The 20,823-nt window shown below is 46.8% G+C and overlaps 1 protein-coding gene across 4 annotated transcripts in view; it reads right to left on the reverse strand.

Annotated features, from left to right (window-relative positions):
• Nucleotides 1-20,823, reverse strand: part of GRIK4 (glutamate ionotropic receptor kainate type subunit 4) — a 141,242-nt gene that overhangs the window by 73,144 nt on the left and 47,275 nt on the right. For all 4 annotated transcript variants that reach the window (XM_075723317.1, XM_075723318.1, XM_075723320.1 and 1 more), the window contains exons 2-3: nucleotides 8,363-8,527; nucleotides 620-717 (exon numbers count right to left, since the gene is read on the reverse strand). In XM_075723317.1, coding sequence (XP_075579432.1) covers nucleotides 620-717; nucleotides 8,363-8,527 — 263 coding nt within the window. The remainder of the gene's footprint in view (nucleotides 1-619; nucleotides 718-8,362; nucleotides 8,528-20,823) is intronic.

The following is a 20,823-nucleotide window of genomic DNA, read 5'->3' on the forward strand; positions in this document are numbered from 1 at the left end:
GGAGCGCGGGTGGAAAGGAGAGGTGTGCGTACGCAGAAATGATGACTGAGAAACAGAGCACCAGACTTGAACAAGAAATGCAAGAGGCAGACCCAGGTGAGGAAGAAGGCAGTGTAAGGCAGAGCTGGAAGCTGCAGCGAGCTGCGTGGCTGTGGCTGGGACTTGGCACAGATGCGAGTCTCAAACGAAGCCCTTCAAGGCTGCAGAAAGCTTTTCTGCATGGGATCTGCACAGAAGGCATTGCTGCTCGGTATAGTGGTAAATTAAAAAAACCTAATCACCACCAAAACGCTGTGCTCCCAGGGAGCATGGGCACCAAGAAGCAGCAGCCAGCGGGAAGGGCTGCTGCCATCAGAGCCCACCGAGAGCATCTTTGGTTTGAAGGACAATGTGCAGAAGGAGGGGGCTGAGGAACGGGTCAGGATCTCTGTGGGGCCCCTTACCCATGGTGAGCAGCTCCGCTCTCGTCCCAGGTCCGCTGTGAAGCGCCAGGAGGAAGGAGCCAGGGCTCCTGCGTTACCCTCCCAACCCTGGGAAGCCACTGGGCACGAGGGCCTTGGGGCCAAGTCAGTTGGCGCAAGGGCATAAACTTACTCCAACACGGGACATTTCCACTTACCTCTTTCTCCCCACAGATATTGCTGATAATAGAGCTCGAGGCCGGGCTTGAGGAGGGTCCCAGGACGCCTACCACTCCTTTTGGGAGAATCTGGCACACTGCAGACACCAGAGAGAGGAAACACGCATCAGACTTCATTCTCCATTTGCAGCTGACAGTCATGCCTACAGTACCTGCTGCACCTTACTAAGGACATGGTATCATCTCCTTCACACAACATACTCCCTGCCATGTATGTCCCCCCCAAATCCCTCTATTCCCTGTGAAGCACTGTCACCCTGCCTGTGACACCCTCCTCTCCGTCTTTCCCCAGTCTTTCTAAATCCCACCTGAACTCTCCCCAGAGCCCTGGTATCCTCATTTCTCACTCAGAATTGTGGTCTCTCTCTTATAACATCCCTTTTTGGCCCCACCTGCTATTCTCCAAGACAAAACTTTAACTAAAGTTTATGGAAGATGCTAAACACAGCAGCGACCTGGCTTCAAAGCATCTTCTAGCAGAAAACAAACTTGTATGAATTTCTTCCTTCAACGTCTGCAGAGCTCAGTGGTAATAATAAGGATCGTATTACTGTTTTTCATTTGGTTTTGGGTTGTTTTTTTTTTTTTCTTCTGGTAGTAGTTAATCTTCTGGCTCCATGCCACCAAGGTTAGCAGAACAATAAAAAGACCCTGACAAAATGAAGAAGTTAAATCTCTTCCCTCAAGCTTCCCGGGTTAAACTGCAACCTTTTGTCCTTTTAATTCACAGCACAAATTTAGCTGAATGGCACTCCAAGGACTACTCCAGCTGGTGCACCTCCCTGCTGCCACCCCAATCACTCAGAAATGCTCCTCCATAGCAGCTTGTGCAGACAAAGCCTCTCAAACAGAAGGCAAGAGCCCCTCATGCCTGAATCCCCAGACTCCGAAAGGCTCGTCCGACGTGCTGGCCATGGCTTATTCCAAAATACCAGACCTGCCTCAGCATTGCCATGCACTGGGCTCCTTTCTCCCCTGAACAGACACAGCCACATTTGCTCAACTGGCATCGTGACTGCATTCTAAAGAAAGAATCATAGAATCATAGAATCGTTTCGGTTGGAAAAGACCTTTAAGATCATCCAGTCCAACCATTAACCTACACTACCAAGTCCACACTAAGCCAATCAAGGGTAGACTAGACTAAACCATGTCCCCAAGTGCCACCTCTGCCCGTTTTTTGAACACTTCCAGGGATGGGGACTCCCCCACCTCTCTGGGCAGCCTGTTCCAATTCTTGACCACCCTTTCCATAAAGAAATTTTTCCTAATTTCCAACCTAAACCTCCCCTGGCGCAGCTTGAGCCCATTTCCTCTCGTCCTATCACTAACTACATGGGAGAAGAGCCCAACACCCCCCTCCCCGCCCCCTCCTTTCAGGTAGTTGTAGAGAGCGATCAGGTCTCCCCTCAGCCTCCTCTTCTCCAGGCTGAACACCCCAGCTCCCTCAGCCGCTCCTCATCAGCCCTGTGCTCCAGACCCTGCACCAGCTTCATTGCCCTTCTCTGAACTACAGGGAAGAAAGGAGGCACAGCAACTACTTATCTGTTCTGGCAAGAGCAATCTCACAGCATTTTCGTATGTAAAAACTAAACCACCGTATCACAAAGCTGAGATCTTAAAGATAGTGCCTCTTCAGTATCAAATGGCTGGTCTGTTTCCGAGCACCGTCCTCACTGCAGGTCCCTGGCTTACATCTCAGACAAGCTTTTGTGATGGTTGTAAAAAGCTGTCTAGATTCAGCAGCTGGAGAAAAGGAGCTAGAAAATTTCAAACCACAACATATTTTTTGTAGTGAAGGGAATTCATCATCAAAACTGTCGTGCTACATATCAGAGCAGGATTTCTACCAACTTCAAGTCTTTAAATCAAGACTGGATGTGAAATGAGAGCCTCTACTGCACTTAGGGTTTTTTTAGAACAGCGAGCTATGGTGCTGAGCGTAGCGTTCAGCAAGTGGATGTCTACAGTCCATTTTCTCCAGAAGATAAGATCAGCTAATCCAGGTGGTTATCTCTGGCCTTAGACTTCATGACTGGAATATGAGGCCAAAAGCTGAGGACTTAGTTTGTCACTTTGGGGAATTGGTTTTAGTTCTCTCCAAGTGCTACTTGAAGGAAAAGCTCCATATGCTACTCAGTCCCTACACATACTGATTGCTCTGACTTGTTACAGAAAGCACCAATGATATGCAGACATCTTCTCTTGGGTTTTCCTTCCTTCCATGCTCTCTCACCCTCCACCATCTCAGTCTGCTACAGAATGGGTGATATTTTTCTGCTGCATCTTCAAAGGAATCCAGCACTTGCTTTTCCCCTGTGCTTAAAAATTTACAGGCACTTACACCTCTTCAGAAGATCCTTTTAAATAAGAGCACCAGCAATTTGAAAACCCTACATGCTATCTCAGCAGCACTCATCAGTCTCTCTCAGCTGCACCAGACCCTTCGGGTGCTCTGCAATTCAGCATCTAGGAGGAAGGAACTGCTCCAAGTCCCCTTTATCCACAGGTCATTAGGGCAGAAGTCCTGGGGAGAATTTTATTGTGCATGCAGGGGAAAGTTTGGTGAGCACTTTTCTTCTCATCTCTTGTACGGAGAACAAAAAGTGGTTAAGTAGTCATAGCAACAGACTTGCAACAACTGTTAGAAGAAAAAGACCTGGCTTATCACTCCAAGGACAAAACATCCAGTAAAATTAAGGAAAATGAATGGAAACAAAGTGGAGGTGCCCCAGGCAAAGGTTTTGACCACGTTTGGAAAGCTGCTTCTCTTGTAATCCAAACACACTTCCTATTGCAGAACATTACCTGATGCTGTTAGTTGCCACAGGGCGAAAAGGCTCAACCCTGCTACCATCGTGGGCACTGCGGATTCAGACAAGCACTTGCAGGGATGTAGAAATGTTGGCCCTGTACCAAAAAATCATCCCCAAAAACTACGTGGACTATAACCACAGATACTGGTGTAGCCCCTGCCACTCAAGTCTCTTCATAGTTCAACACATGGGTGCCATGTAAGCTGTGTGTGTGACACATTTTTGATCGCTGCAGACCTAGATACCTCTGCCCAAGATCATGTCCAATTTTTAGAATTAGACACAATTAGTTTTTTAGAATTCAGCACCTCAAGAAATACTGGACATTGAAGTGACACCACATGCATGTGAAAGTTCAAAACCTCTTTATCATGAGATAGGATGTGGGTACTACTGATCCACCATCCTTGACCTGAAGGCCTGAGATGCCCCATTCCAGCCTTTTTTATGGACTGCCTGCACTCAGCTCTTCTAAGTTAACACCCTTGAGGACAGTAGGGTAGAAAAAACAAGAATCAGGCTTAGCAAAGAGATTTAACAACACACTCTTAAAATACCTAAGTCTTTGAGAAGAAAACATCCCAGGGTACACCCTTCTCTGCTGAGACCTGCACTGCTTTAGGCAGGACAGGATCCCTCCCTGCCATCACTTGGGGACAGCTCCTCAGCGGTGCAAGCTGATGATTGCCGCCTTTCTACTTGTACATGGACCTCTCTGCCTCTGCTGCTTGCGCAGCTCAGATGTCCCGTAACGGTACCTCCATCTGTGCAGTTATGGGCTTGGCCCAGAAGCTGGGAGTGGCGTCAAAGGCTCCTGTCCCCCTCCCAGCACAGGCTGCAGTCTGGAGCTAGGAGGGGGCCCTCACGCAAGCTCAGGTGTGCGTTCAACATGCAACGTAAAAACGGTGACCCTCCTTTCATACGAGCAGGTCTGCCCTGCCACGTAAGCGAGAAAGGGCTGCGTTCAACGGTTTCCACAAGTATATTTGGGAATTAAGTACAGGTCTGGACACTCAGGAAACATCAAGATATGTTTTAAAGGAAGATGGAAATATGTACTTATTTTGGAACACAAAAAAGCACAACAACAAATGAGTAGCTCTCACATTATATATGTGTGTACAGCCACTTAGTCGTGGTCAGATAGCGCCTTTCGCCTCCTGGGATTTCAGGGCACTCAGCAAGCATTTCCATGAAGTCTCCCTGTTCAAAACATGGCTGAAAGTGCTCCAGTGAGAGCATCCACCCATGGTGCAGAACACAGCATCTCTTTCACTGCATACAGATACCTCACACAAGGGTTTCAAACAGCATGCAAAGAAGATTGCTGCCTCTAATTGAAAATAAATGAGCAGGGAAGGTATGCAATTACCTCAACGTTTCCACAATTGCAAAACATATCAGAAGATCTTGAATGACAAGGACTGGTCAGGACGGGATTCTCATACAAAAACCGCCAAGTGCATAAACAGACGGTGTTACAGAGAGTGCATCCTGCACCACGGCTCCAAGACTGCTCCCTGCAGCATGCTTTATGATTCTTAAAAGGAACCCACAACCTGAGGAGGCTTAAAGGTGAAATCCAACAGGATCATGAAAATGGTGGGACAGTTAATAGCACGTTTGAGCCAATGTCACTGAATAGACGTATCGGGCACTTTGAAATAGTGGTGCGAACAAATAAAAATTAAAAATCCTCCAGTTGCTCGCTCACTCTGACTGCTGACCTGCCCTGAGATGTTTGGATTAACAACAGAAAGATGCTTAAAAGACTGATAAGACAATAGGGAACAGGGTGACAAGCAGAAAATCTGTCCCTCCCTGGACATCAAAAGGAATAAGGTGTTTTAGATAAAGACGTGATTAAACAAGTCATTTTGGATCTCCATAAAAGGAGTTGAAACTTCAAACACAAGGAGAGAACAGGCTTTACTTACGGTGGCAAAAAAAGCCCCATCCATAACCTTTCACTGCAAACTCATGTCAAAACACAGGACTTTATGGATGTTGCATACAGGAACAGTCACTGTTTGTCTTCATTCATATATAAAGCTGAAATAGCAAATCATGCATGCATATGATCAAGACTGACTCATATTTTACCTGCTATAGCAATTGTTATTTTGTGGCCCCCTAACAGTAAGATGCCAGAGTCAGTCAGGAGGAAAAAGGAAAGAAAAATAGCTCAACACTAAAATAAAAACTAACTCTCAAAGTCTTTCTTCTCTTGAAGCACTAATTGTACATGGAATATCACTGATGGGGTGTAATCACAGCATTCCTAGATCAGTCAGCTAAGCATGCTAGCTGTGATATTTAAGGGTGATTCAAAGGGCATGAAATTTGAGAACAATATTAAACAGATGTATAACAGCTTTGCAGTCATAGGTTAAAACATCTAAACTGCTTTTATTGATATTGCATGTGATAACAAATATCAGTGCTGTATTAAAGCTGAGAAGTCAGACACTTAAGTGCCATGAAAACCTTGAAATTTAAGTTAAAGGATCTGATTCTCCTCTGCTACCAGTATAAATCAAGAATAACTTCAGTGACATTAATAGCAGAGCCATGCAGAATCCAGATTTCTCCTTTTGTAAGAAATGCTTCAACACATTTTTCCCCTCTGAAGAAAAGGCAAATGACATATTGCAGAATTATGTGAATACTCACTTCACCAAAATCAAATCATTTTGCTCTGATTTCTACTTTTTACATTCTATAACTCAAAGTAAAGAAAACAAAGAAAATCACCTCAAGGTGAAAACTTGAAATGGAAGATTGCATCTTCCTCACTTATCCCATTTCCATGTTCGCCCCAAACACCACGTTTGCTGAAATCAACAATTTCTTGCATAATACTTCATTCTCAACAAATTAGTATTCTTCTGCTTGAAAAACATTCCAACAGAAAAATTTCTGAGCAGTGTTACAGGGGTGCAAGTGAGAAAGCAATCCCGCTCACGATCTTTACCGGAGCTCTGGGGTCACCTGGCAATCAAGCCCGTTTCTTGAGCACAGTTAAATAGCGGAAACACTGCTACATGCAGAAGATTTATGAGAAAGTAAAAAGAATGGAACTAAAAATGCTACTGGTTCTTCCAAAGACACAGAAGGCTCAGGTAAGCAAGCAATTCTGTCGTTTCCTAGGAGGCTCGCTGGGAGATTTGGGATACTTTCGGGGGCAAACTGGGAATGCACTTGGAAACACAGGCAGCCCCCATCCCTTCTGCATAACCCGGCCAGCGAGACTGGATTTGCTCTATTGCTGTGCCAAATGAGGGTAAAGCAGGATGCGTGCAATCCTGAACAGATGGGAAGGACCAAGAAACAGTTAAAAGAGAGATCCAAAAAGGTGGAGAACTGCTATTTTAAACAGTCCCTGTGATGCTGCATGCGATGATCTTAATCTAGACTGCCTTATGGGTGACAGGCTCTATAAATAGACATACAGGTACTCACTGAAATGCACTTTATTAACTGAACGCTTCTATAAATAATGCAAGCGCTCATTCAGGAAATGAAGGAGCGATCTGCTGATCTTGCAGGCCTATTGAGCCCGTTCTGCCGGTTACCCAGAGACCTGCTCCTGAGCAGCGCTGGGTACACAGCTCCACGGGCCTCCCAGGCACAGGGATCCTCAGCGCTGCACGGAACAAACACCAAAGCGATGTGAAAAAGCCCACTCCAGACCACAACTTACTACCACACCTTTCTGGGATACCCTGCACACTACACAGGCTTGGAATAGAGAACCATTAGGAAACAAGACTAAAATTAAAAATTATTTCTCCAGCTTTTTCAAGCCAACTTGTAATAAAAAATTACAGTCCTCCCTTGAACTCTAAAGGTCATCTTAAAAGTTATTCTAAAGGGAAGCTATCCTATTCCAAAGGATTTTCCCCTCTTACAGGAAGAAGCTATTATAGATCTTTTTGGTTTCTTTCACTCGGGCTCCTGAGAGGTCTGTGGGACACTGACCATCAATTTCTTTTTTATTCATCAGCATGGAGTTGACATGTTTGGCATCTAGAGGAACAACTGTAGTAGAGACCTGTTTGCATCAAGGGAGTTTAAAGCAATGTGGGAAGTATACTGCTCTTTCAAAATTAGCTCTTTTTAATCCACAATTTTAATCATCACTTGAAAACTTCTCTTTGTGTAAGCAAATATACTGCCAATCGAAAGCACTGGAAGAGCTATCATGTTTGCTGACACACAGCGTTCCATGGGGTTTTAAAAATAACTTAATTGCACTGAACTTGCCCAGAGTCTCTTATTTGCACACCACTAAGTACTTTACAAAGAAGCGTCACCTCCTGTATCATTACCTATTGACACACAGATTAAAGAAAATAATTTGTCCCAAGCCGCTGAGCTGAACGGTGGCAAAGCTTATTGGGGACCCAGATCTTCTCAGTCCACACCAGGGCTCACCTCACAACACCATGCTAAACCCTCAGATGCAAACTGGTCTCACCACTTGCCCTCCGAGCCTAACCTCCCTTCCGTGCCACTGTGCCCCTGCGGCGGGCGCGCCCAGGCAGGGCCAGCCCTCGCAAACACGTGGCTGGCGCTGAACACGGCGCGAGCGCTGCTAAAGGTCCCGCACACCCCCCGAGGGGATGCTGCGCCCGCATCCGGACCGTACCAATCCCTGCACCAACCTGACCGCCCTTGGGCTGCCAGGGCAGGCCTGGGGCTTTGCAGAGACACGCTTTCACGCTAGCACGTGTTGATCTTTCAAGTGCTGACAGAGGAGCAGAGAGGTGCTTTTTACCCTGTGTACCCCCCTTGACTATCACACAGTTATCCTCTGCAGCAAGCGCGCAGCGTGCCAGACGCCTCCTGTGAGCCGGCAGAAAGAAGAGCTGGGGAGGGACCAGCTACGTGGAGGGGTACTTACTGGTGTCTGCCGTCTCATACTCGCTGTCTCGCAGCAGCTCAAAAATGTCCACCTCCACTTTGGCTTTCCCCACCCGCTCGGGCGCACGGTTGATGCGGTTCTTGGCCAGGGTGATGGAGAGCCTCTCCCCTCTGCTGCACTCCATGGGGTCATCCAGGATGGCGGCTGCGGGAGCAAAGGAGTTGGCAGTGGTTAGGCTTGGCAGGGACCCGGCCCGGCTCCGCACGCCCCCCCCGTCCCCAGCACCCCCCCAGGATCTCCGCTGCCACGCAAGCGGCTGCCGCGTTGGCGCTTCTGCTCCTGTCGCCGCTATTGTTAGCGCATCCTCCCTCCCACGCACGGCCTTTCCCGCCGCTGCGCCCACCTCCCAGGTCTTGCCAGACACGTGGGCGGTGAAATCTCTGCAACAGCGGCTGCGTTACCTGCCGGCGTGCTACAGGACGACACGGCCGCCTACGCTGCTGTGGTCCTGGCAGCGCCCAGCACCCGCTGCAGCACAGGCGTCCGCCCGCCCGCCCTGGGTGCTCCTGGAGACGGACATCCAGCTGTGCAGCCCAAGGCAGCCCGGATCCAGGCACTGCCTCACATCCCAACAGGGGAAGAACGTCCCCAGATAGCCTCGGTTCGTTCATTTGAGGAAGCGTTGGTACGGTGCTGATAGCTGGAATATTTCAGGAAGCACGTGGGCAGCCGTGGGTGGAAAGGGACAAATATTTTTCAAACAGAAAGCACTTGACTCTTGAACTCAGCTCCTGGGCCTGCCCACTCAAATCTGTGTTAGGCAGAGGGAGATAGTGTGGGGTATTATTTTTATTTTCTTGACGGAAGGCAAAAGGAAATTGGAGTCGAGCATTAATCACAGTGTTTCATTATGAGCTGGCACAACTTCTACACCTCAGTGGGTTTATCCTTGCTAATAGGAGGTCTCCTCCCAGAATGCAGCTATTTGTACCTGGGGAGGAGCAGCGCTGGTTTTTGTTGTGTACATTAGCAGGGCACCAATGCTTATCTTCCCTTCCCAAAAATCACTCCAAAGAGAGCGATGCCATTCAGCATTGCTTGGGTGTAGACGGAGTCGCAGCTCAGCGCCGAATCAGGCCCCACACCATGTAGGTTTGCAAAGCAGCGGTTAGTAGGGCTCTGCTGGTTTGTGTGTCAGGGAAACCTGGAACCAACTACAGCAGCTAGGTGCCTTGCTGAAGCTCTGAAATGCGTCATTGTGCTGCAGCAGGTTTGGCTATGGGTTTTTTTTAGATAGGGAAAACCAGAGTGAAACACATAAGTCAACTGGCGGCTGAGGTAAAGCACATCGGCTACAAACAGGAGGCACCCCGCCTCCCTAAGAGCACAGGCTGGGAGCAGAGTCCAAGGACACGCGCATTTTGAAGACACAGCTAACTGGGACCACTATTAAGAAAGCACGGTGGTGTGCTGTAGGTGGGACTGAGACCACGTTCCTCAGAGGGCTGGTTTGTGCCTTGGAGGTCCTCATCGCTCCCCCAGCGCGTGGGTACCCATCACCCTTCATTGCCCCCGACACACAGAGCCTCCCACACAGCCCAGCCCACTGAAGAAACCTCTCTCGGGTTCAGGCTCTTTTGACTTTGGCTCTCCTGCCGCTGAGACTTGCTTTGAACCAACCCAAATCTCAAAGCACAGCCCAGTTTCCACAACCACCTTGCACTGCATTTCAGGGCTCTTTCCTCAGCCTTGCTATGCTTGTCCCAGTGGGGTCTCTTCTCTCATGACAAAACTGCAGAGCATCTCTGCTTCCCAGTCCTGTCCTAACCCCAGCCGTGGAAGCTAACTAGATACCAAATCCACTGGTGAAGCAAAGGTGGTCCATGCTAACCTTATCTACTTTGTATCCTGATGATATCCACTCAAGAACTCCTTCTTTTCCTACTTTTTCCCAGTTTTATGGGAGATAAACTGAACTAAGCACTGACAAAGTAACACACAGCAATACTTCTTGTACGATAGGCACAGATGTCTGGGCAAACATTCCCAGTCCTTCAGGCGACACCATCTCCTCTGCTCCCCTAACACGCAAGCACCATCATTATCTGCAAAGCAAGGGCAGTTAATCTTAATCTCATTATGCAGGAAAAAAGGTTGTGCTTTCCTCTAAGGCCAGGAGCATGGATCACAGGTTTTTTAATACATTGATGTGGCTGGTGACTGCTCTTAATTACAAAGAAGCTGGGAGACTAAAGTGCCCCAACAAGCAGCTTGCTCAGTTCCCCACTTCTCTAGGAAAGCAGCAGCAGACAGAGAAGAAAATCGTGAACGGGCCCCGCTTTCTCATACGCAAAACTCTTTGACGTGCGTAAACTTTTCACTATGGCTCTGTTTCCAGGAAAGGGTAAAGCAATGTACTGAATCTGATGAACACCACAAAATGCTTCTTACGTTCCAGGTGCTGACATAGCAAAATTAAAGATCAGTGGTGGGGGAGTGTATGTCAGCATTCTTAGATTCATTATTTTCTAATTTAAAGCTACAAAATCACTAAATTGGATGTTTACAAGTATATTCTTCAATTGTCAGTTTTCCAGCAAAGTTCATTTCCACTAATGTATAGTTAAATACATTTTAAAAATAAAAGAGTCAAACCCAAAGCATTTCAAATAATTTCCTCAGGCCACCCAGGCACAAATGTTTGCACAAAGATTTTTTTGTCTCTATTGAGGATGGAATTTTCCATTTTTATTTTTGGAAATCTTGAAAACTTCCTTACAGCTGAGGAAAAAAAGAAAAAACCAGCAAAAGCAAAACCCACCACTGACAAACCCTCTTTCCTACTCAGCTCTTGAACTTTGCAGCCCACCTTGGGAGCAGATACATGAGGAAGGGGAAAGTGCTCACAGCACGTGGCAAGTTTTGGAAAAGAAAGGAAACACAGGCGGACAAACCCGAATCCCAGGATGGAGGTGGCGGTGGCACTCCTAGAGCCCAGCCACTAATCAAACTACGTTACTGCTTCCCATCTCCCCGCAGGGCGTGCGATAGAAAACCAGCAACATTTGTTCACTTGCATTTTGGGAGACTAGTTAGTTTTACCAAACATTAAACCAGCCCCTAGAACAGACTATGTAATGAGGCTGAACTAATCTTTATTTATTAAAGCTAGCGGATGAAAAAGGTCATTTAATGTTTAAAAACAGGTTGGTTTTAAAACTTCATGTCTTGGGACACAGTGCCAAAGCTCATCTAATAGCGGCATCATTAAGTATGAACGAAAATCTTTATAGAAATTCCCTTTCATCTATTCCTGTCTATTAAATATGGGATGATGCATCAAGTAAATCTTTAATCCTGGAAACTTACAGCAAAGTCTTTGAACTTTGTTGGCCTCAAAAATCACTTCTATCTTCCCCATCATAATAAATGTCTCCAATCTAGACTGCCTTCTCTATGAATTATGAGAAAAATATTTCAGAGGGAGTCAGGAGCACCTGGGTCTATGATGCCTGATTCAGGGCTGCTTAGGTTTTCAGAGGGACTGAGAGGCAAACAGCTTCAAGTGAAGCCAGCAAGGACTGCCAGAGGCTGAGATTTTCTCAGGAAGAACTGGCTGGAAACATCTTTTCCCATGAGATGTTCCAATCTTGATAGATACACATCCTTTATATAGTAATAATTCTTGTTTTATTCAATATGCCCAGGTTTTCTTCAACACTTAACACAAAACCCACAAACCCAAGAGGCAACCAACCAGAAGAGTTTATCGCTTTGGATATACACTTAGAATAGTTGGGTTGCAGTTGCTCAACGTTCAAGCAACAAGTGACTTCAGCTGTAAATTTCCATAAACACAAATTTCAAATGCGCCTCTCAAAGTTAATGATTTAACAGCAAGAACTAGAAAATAGGTACTAATGGTAGCCAAAGAAATGCAAGATGACATGATGGTGCCCTCTGAGAAAAGCAGATTTCAATAACTTTCCTACAGTTTGTCTTCACCTCAGTGATTTTCCAGCCCTCAGAGGCGGGCGGGCAGACACGATGGGGCACGGGGAAGCAGGAGTCAGCGCTCTCTGATGAGATGTGCGTGTGTACGCATGCACGTGTGTGCACGTCTGCCAGTACACACCCGGTCTAAGCCCTGCCCTACCGAGATACAGCATATAGGGTATCTGCGAGTGCCTCGTCCAGGCAGAAGCTGGACAAGGGGCTCCCTTAAACTCCATCAGCCCTGGCCCCGCAGCACGTGCACACGCGGCTGCCCCCACGCAGAGGGAGAGCCGGAGGAGGTGGCATCTGGCTGCAGCATTTTCACTCCGCTCAAGCAGAGCACAGCTCCAGCAGTATGAAAGGCAGATGCTCAAACTCTTCTGCCTTTTCTCCTCTTACCCTGGAGAAACTTCTCCAGCAGGAGGAAGGACATTCACTTCTCACCCCGAACAATTCAGTCCTACTCCTTTTTGCCAAAACAGTCAATGGGGGGACAGGCAATGCTGTCAGCTTGTGTGCTTTCAGCAGCATAGACAGCTGTCATCCTGGAGCTGGGCTGAGACAGAGCAACTCATCCTACTAAGTGCACCAGCCAGTTTACAGACAACACTGAAATTTAATCCTTTCTACCCGCAGCTGGGTTTCAACCAGTGCTAAAAAAGCAGAAAGCCTCTGTTCTCCCATTCCCCCAAGCCACACGGCTCCCCAGAGTGCTACCCGCCACCAGCCAGATTCACAACATATGCACTCTGACAAGCCTAATACGATTGCAAGTTTTACTACATATCACTACTTAATTCATGATCCAACCAAGATCTAATGAAGTAGCATTTTTATAACAGTAACAGGGAACAGATGTTACCGGGAGGTTTATACACTGCTACAAAAAACAGTGTTCAGCTGACCTTTCCCCATTAACTTTATTAAGCGTTGTTACATTTTCTCAGATGCTTTCCACCCCATTGAGATGTAAAGCCATACTCAGAAACACAATCGCCATCTCAAGTCCGGTGGCTTGAAGACGTAAATTTAGCAAAAAGCACTGGCTTAGTAAACATGATATTTCACTGTTCATAACCTGTCCCTCCAAGTTAAAGAGATATAATGCCATCCACAATATTTCTCAGGTGTCTCCTCTGACAGGTTAAGATCACACCTACAACCTCTTCTGATTTATACTGTAAACACAGTCCTCAAATCCTCTAAGTGCCTGTGGCGAGCGGATTCTCAAATTGAGAACTGTAACCTCAGTTCAACCACATTTATACACCTAGAAGACCCAATACCTACCACTGGAGCTGATCAGCCTTTAGTCTCAAAACCAGGATCCCTTTAGATCAAAGGCATACCAGAAAACCATACCGTCCTTCAAAGCACCAACATCCTGCTCGGGAACACCAGCCTCAGGAGATGCCGTGGGACGTGGGAGAACCACCCCAGAGCTCCACGCCTCCCTTCGCTCCCGCCTCTGCCCACTGCTCCCTGACCACCTGCCGCTGCTCCCGACTTAATTAGCGCCAAACCCACAAGGCTGCAGATTCATTTGAGGGGGCAGCTGATCACAAATGGTTGCAGGATTGCCTTATTTTGCACATTTCCCCTCTGCTGAATACAGTATCAACCCTTCAGGCTGTCAATACGGCAAAGGATAAGAAATCTGCAGACTTCCTCATTACAGGGCTGTCAAGTATAGCTCCAGTGGAGAAACAGGTGGGATTGTGTTTCCATTATAATATCTGAAGTGCTGCTTAAAAATGAAATAAAAAGTCGTCAATATGCTATTACTCTGAGAGGAAAGAGGATTTCATCAAGGAAAAAGAAAATCTAAAAACATAAACTCTCCTTGACAAAGAGACTTGATAATTTTTGACTGATCAGTGTAGCAGAGGGCTATTTATTGCTCTTGGCCAACATTTGAAATCTGCATTTAAATGGAGCATCCCTCTCATTTCTGCTATCCAGAGAGAGTGAATTCAGGAGAGAGAGAGAGAAGGGGAGACATGATACAAACAGCTGAGGGCTTTAGTTTCTACTGCTTGAAACACAACCTCTCTTTTCTCTTCTTTAATAATTGCTTTGTGTACGTAAAATCAGAATAGCATTCTCTGAGACCAGGAATTTCCAGGAAGATAGAGAATGCCGTCGCATTTCTCCTCTGTCCTCCCTGAGCCTGCAAAAGTGATGACCTGTCAATCATGCTGGACCTGTCACAGTGCTGGGATGCAACGCCTCCGTGGGGGCAGTTCATCTTTGCGCCCCAGCAAACGTTGTCCGTCTGGTGCAGGCAGGTAAAAGCACTGCCAGGGTCCTCTTCCCTCCTCCGCACACACCTACTTGAAACAGAGATGGCTGCTCGTATCCAAAATGGGGCGGGAAGGGGGAACACACTTCAGCTACCAATCTGAAAACCGGCATCTGCAAGACAGGTCTCATCTCGCCTCTCACTCCTTTGCTTCACGTGCGGGGAGGAAAACACACTAATGAGACATGGTCCTGCTCTTCCGATAAGGATCACCTGCTTTTCCAAACACAAACCTGGCTACGAGGCAGCCAGCAAACACCCTTAGCACGAAGACAGGAGCAAAAGAGCACAAAGGGATAAGAAAGGGGTCTGAAATGGAAATGTCCTGTCCAGAGCTGACTAATGCAATCTGAAGCCATCCTCCTGTGCAAAAGCAGGGCAGCAAACTGAGGTCCTTTAAAGCCTACAGGGAAACTCCTACGGGTTTCCACAGCTGCAGACTTGAGGCACGCTGCCGCTATGGGTAAAGTCCTGATCTGCGATTTCAAGTAACATGTTTGCAACTAGCTAAATCCTCTTAATCCCCCGAAAAGCCTGCCAAGAGTATTCCCAAAAATGAGGAGAGAAAAGCAGGGAGAAGGAAGAACGACTGATTTAACCTTCCTGAGGTGCAAGGTCAGGGCTGAGGCAGGGAATAAATGATTAGGGCTCTGAAAGAAAGGCATGCTTGAGGTCTCCAGCAGGACAGGCTGGAAGAATGAACAAGAAGGGCTCTTCATCTCACGTGGGCAGGGTTTTGTGGACAGAAGAGGGAAGGAGGGGAAGGTCTAATGCTAAAAATGGAACTACAGGAAGGCATGGTGGGACACCTTTCACTGAAGGCATCCCAAGAGCCGCGGACACCATCCAGGGATGTTGCCATCAAAGGCACACGGAAGCAAATGGGCACCAGGAGGAAAGAGCCTCCTGGGGGTGTCAGAAATCTTCCAGCAAGAAAACAGGCAACTCCAGCCACCAAGAGCCTGTTTCTGCACACATGGACATGGTGTGGCGGGATGCCTTTTTGTTTCCCTGAGGCTTTGCTCACAAGCAGGACTTATTCATAGCAGTAGTCTCCAGTGGAGATTTTCTGCATCTCTGAAAAGCCTATCTGTCAAACTGGGCTGCAGTTTGCCACAAAATTAAAGCTACTGGATGGACACGTAGCCACATCCACACAAGGTCAGTTTCAGTGGCTAAATCTTATCTTCTTAGGAAACCAGCTAGAAACACTGACTGAAGTTGGGAACATCATTTTCCTGTCCATCTTTTGTTTCAATAATGTCAAGTTGAGTTTCAAGAAGAAGTTTTTCTGCCCATTTTCATGGTCTCAGGTGACCGGCAGCAGCTGTGGTTTTTAGGAGGAGAGCACTGGGAAGCCCTGGTGGGGCCAGTAAACTTGGCAAGACCAGGAAACAAGCAAGAACTTAATTAAGTCAGTGGAGAGTATAAATACAAGAAAAATAACCACACAAGCCCCAAGTGCCGCTTCCAGACAAACGAAAAGAATGAGGAAGGAAGAAACAATGTGTAAAATTCTAAGCTAAAAAAAAAAAAAAGTCCAAAAAATAAATGGGGAAAGTCCACTAGGATTTATAGTTATAATCATAGATTTGAGAGATGGCAACGAACAACGCAGCGATGGGACACTGCGTTTGAGAGCAGGCAGCAGCCACCAGCATGGGAAAGAGACTGCCACGGGATGGGGAGGCAGGAAAGGAAACCACTGCAGAGCCCCAGACGACGCAGGATGCTTTCCTGGTCACACACCCACAATAAGCATGTTCTGTATCTACAAGACATGACCACAAAAGCCCAGAGCTCCATCCTCAGAGGGGTCTGTATTTCAGTGGCAGCCAAGGCTATTCCAGCATACACAAAACTCTCTGCAACACTTTGGGATTTATGGATTGGCAGTGATGTAAGGAGAGCAACATTTCCAAAACTGACACTTTGCCTCTTGCAGAGGGAGCCATTTCTTGAACCTCCAGCATGCTTCAGGATTAAAGGAATTTGGGGCCCCTCTAAAGCCAGTGGATTTCCATTTATGTAAGTGGGGCCTTTAGCGACCATTTTCCTCTTCACCCTTCCTGGAATCTTAGCATTTACAGTGCATTTGCTTTTCTCTCAGCACCTCCCTATTTCAAGGATGCTAGGGCTTTGGCACCACTTGCTGATTCTTCTCAGGTTGGCAAACACCCGTGCATTGCAGAGGATGCACAGCTTAGACCAATTGATGGAGTACACAAGTGCCAGGCCCCAGTTCCAGGCTTCCTCCAGCCAGCTGATTAATTGCATACACAGAGATAGCAAATAGCCTTGGACATATCCCCAATGTCAATGTGAGAAGGGGGAAAAAATTGCTGTAGTGACGGGATCTAGGGTTTTGCTTTCAACAATATGGAGAGCTTACAGATATTTTGCACCAGCTCTATTCTTCTTACAAATCATTAGCCATTGCTACTAGTACAAATCTCTAAAGATGGATCCAAGGACAAGGACCTACCATGCTGGATGTAGATACCAGATATGACAATTCTTTTAAAGATATGAGACAGACAAATGATAGGTAGAATGACTTTCATTCTCTTATGATGGATGAAGAACAGAGGCACAAAGAGATAAAGTGACTCCTCAAGGTTTTGCAAGACCACATGGCAAATAAACGGAGTTAATATGCCAAGAGGCCTCACAAGCCCTAGTTTAGCACCTTAGCCTTTTCACTTACTGCCACTGAAACTTGGCAGTTCTGTTTCAATCTACAGACATCCAAGTGCATCACAAAAGCCAAGTGAGCACTATTAACAGTGCTTTTGGGAGATGGGAACCTCCAGAAGCAGCAGCATATTAAAAGAAACATGTATGAAGATAAATGAAGAGCAGGGTCAATGCAACAGGGCTGAGCACAGCACAGATGGAGATTCAAACTATGTTCAGAGCCTATAAAGTCAGCAGAGAGCGTCAGGACCTACAGAGGGCAATTCAAAGCACCTAAATCAGGTAAAAATTTATCCCTAACAAGCTAGCCTTTAGAGTCACTGCTCTCTGTGCACCTGCTCCATAGGAAACCTCACTGCCTGCCTCTCACCACCTCCCTAGCCCCCCCCCCCCCCCCGACCAGATGTTGGTGCACAGATGTGCAAGGGAAGAGATTGTGGCCTGAGAGTAGGAGGTGATCGCAGAAAAGCTGCGTAAAGGTGAACAAGGGTGTGAAAAGGTGACATTGGAAACCTCACCCCTATCGCAGAAGATCCAGATGTATTCAACTACATGAAAGAGTTTGATCCAATTATAAAACAATGACACGCGAGCTCTTCACTGACGTGCCTCAGGATTGTTTTCATTTCTTTGCTTTACTGTTAGAACAAACAACTTTTCCTGCTGAGTCACCCTGAAATGAGATGCTAAAGAGCTGCCACACCAGATGTGGAAGCCCTTCAGATCCAATATCCATCAATCTACACAGCCGCTATTTATTTTTTGCCACTCAGCCTTCAGCAATTTAATAGGTTACTTTAATGTCTTCCTGCCTTTCCTCTTTATTGTGCTCTGCTCACTGTATTTTCTTCCCCTGACGTCTTCTTCCCCTGGCTTCTGGATGGGAAAACAAAACAGGAATTTTATTTTCCCTGGACTCTGGCATGGTTTTCCCTCCCTTTTCACCCGTCTTAGCAGCAAACTGCTAATCCATCTAATCCCAGTTTGTATACTTGTTTGCTAAGAAAATGATGATACGTTACTGGAAAAGAACTGCTTTTTCTTTCTTCACTTGTGTACAGAGTGGATCCTGTTCAAGCCCAAATCAGGACCTGTGCCCACCTGCCTTGTACTGAATCCACACTGCAGCTGAACGCATGACTGCACAACTTCCGTGCCCAAGCCCAGCGGTCACTTTGAGACAGAGCTGAACCAGCTCAGCCACACCACCGAGATTTCCAGAGGCCCGTCTTCCGCCTTGAGCACTGAGCCTTCTGGTACCTCCTGCAGACTCCACCGTCTCTAACACAACCTGTGAGTTTCTCAAATATTTGTCATCATGATACCTGCGTGAAGCAAAGAAACACTACCATGCCCATTTTGAAGAGGTCAAGAAACCTGTGGATACTCAGGAAAGTTGAAATGAATTAAGATCTGAAGGTAATGTGCACCAGTTACAGTACACTAAACTCTCATGTGGATGCTCTCGTTTGGAAAAAAAAAAAAAACCCAGCCCTGCTTTGTTGTTAGATTACTTTTGAGAGAAAGGATCTACAGAGACCTAAGTGACTGAAGTGATGCACACACAGTAACATCCCTGCTCGAGGTAATTTGTCTTAGCCTCTTCTGGAGACCATCCCTATGGGGGGTGACAATCATTGCCTGGAGAATCCTTGGCACAACAGAAAATAACCACAAAATCCTTAAAAGTTACTCACATTTCTCCCAAAGAATCTCTGAGGTTTCTAGTACAATGCTCTTCAACGTAGGTAAAGAGCAACTTTTAGGCAAACAGCTTTGGCTTTCAGCTTGGGAGCTCATTACAGATTCCCCTACATCTGTGCAACGTGGAAAAGTTTTAAACATGCTACACAGAAAGAGGAAAGGGCGAGTGAAGAGGAAGAAAAGAAAGCAGAAGGCGAGGATAAAGAAAAAGCTCAGCTGCATAGACTAAATTAAATCAGACACAAAAATTCTTAGTGAACAAGGTGAAAGAAACCCAAAGGAAAAGCTACTCCAGACTCCCAGATGCTAGGCGTGACGGAAGAAGCAGCACGCTAACACAGGAGTGGCTGGTGGGATCGGGGAGGAATCGGTACCAACACTGGGTCATGAACGAGACATACCAGAACCAGCCACGCTTGTAAAGCAGAGCATGAGTGAATTACATCTTGTGGTTTGTCATGATGCTTCTTAGAGAGGATACTGAATTAGTTACATTAATGCAGCAAGGAACTGGATCAGGTTCACAGTGGTAAGCTTAATTAAACAACAGAGCTGTCCATAGGCTGTGGTTTATGTTATAAATCAGCAACATTTATGCTGATTAATTAAAGTCATGGTTCAGATCATTAAATCCTCCTACTTTCAACCACCTTAATGAGGATACCTGCAGGAGCTGAATCCAGCCACAGACATTTCGACATTTGCGAGCCCGAGCATGCACCGGAGGGGAGGGAAGGAGGACAGGGAATCTTGCCACTGTGAGAAGGCTGGGACCAGCTTGCATTTCAGTGGGTGGTCCAGCCTTCTCCGCTGGGGGTTTGCTCTTGCTGCTGTCACATGAAGAGTTAGGGTTGCTAGCCGCAGGCGGCACCACATTCCCCCTAGTTCTCAAAGTCTGTAAAAGGCATCTTAACACAACACTGAAAACATCTTCGTGACAGCGAGCTGTGTCAGCTGCCCTCACGGATCCAATTCTTTTTCATTATCCCAGCTACCAGAACTTGCCTGCAGAGACAGGGCTGCCTTATCATCCTCCCCAGCCTCTTCCAACATGAGAGTTGTCCAGGGCCACCTCCGGGACAGCAAACTGCCATCTCGCCATCAAACACCCAGACCTCCCCCACCGTCACCCCCTCCCTACCATCCCTCTTACTTCATGCATCACAGTCCGAGCCTCCATGCTCAAGCTAATGCCATGCATGCAGAGTTACAGGGGATAAACCCTGGCCCTTATGAAAGACCTCACTCCATGAGACTTGACGTTTGAAGATAAAATTTCCATTTGAGCACTGCTCTGAGCTGGGTTGAATTGAGGCTCATGTCTAAACTTACTCATTTGAATATTATGGAAAACAGGACAGACTCTTTTTCCCCTCTTTGTCAACTTTCTACTCCTTCCTCCCAGAGCCTGAGAGGTTTTACACCACTCTACCATTTCAGAGAGTGGCCTAGTTGCTCCGAAGTGAAAAGCCAGCTGGGGAGGCTATGGTTTGCTCAAGCTCATCTATCACATCTGCTCATAAACCCAGTGGTTATTAAAAATTAGAGCTAGTGAAATTATTGTTATATTTTGACCACATGGAGAATATTATTATCATCCTTCCCTGCTACCCCCAACCCCTCCTCATGAATCATTCATGAATCTGTCCTGATTCCTGCAAAAGGGCTGGGCTCATGCTTTGTGCAAAACAGATCTTCTGCTCGTGGAGCACAGCCACAGCCTGTTCACCTTAGCGATCCCCAAACACAGGAACAGCCTCTTGGCTTGAGCAGACCTGCCAGGACAATCCGTGTGGTGCAT

This window comes from Pelecanus crispus, chromosome 19 (assembly GCF_030463565.1).
Source record: "Pelecanus crispus isolate bPelCri1 chromosome 19, bPelCri1.pri, whole genome shotgun sequence".
NCBI classification, from domain to species: domain Eukaryota; kingdom Metazoa; phylum Chordata; class Aves; order Pelecaniformes; family Pelecanidae; genus Pelecanus; species Pelecanus crispus.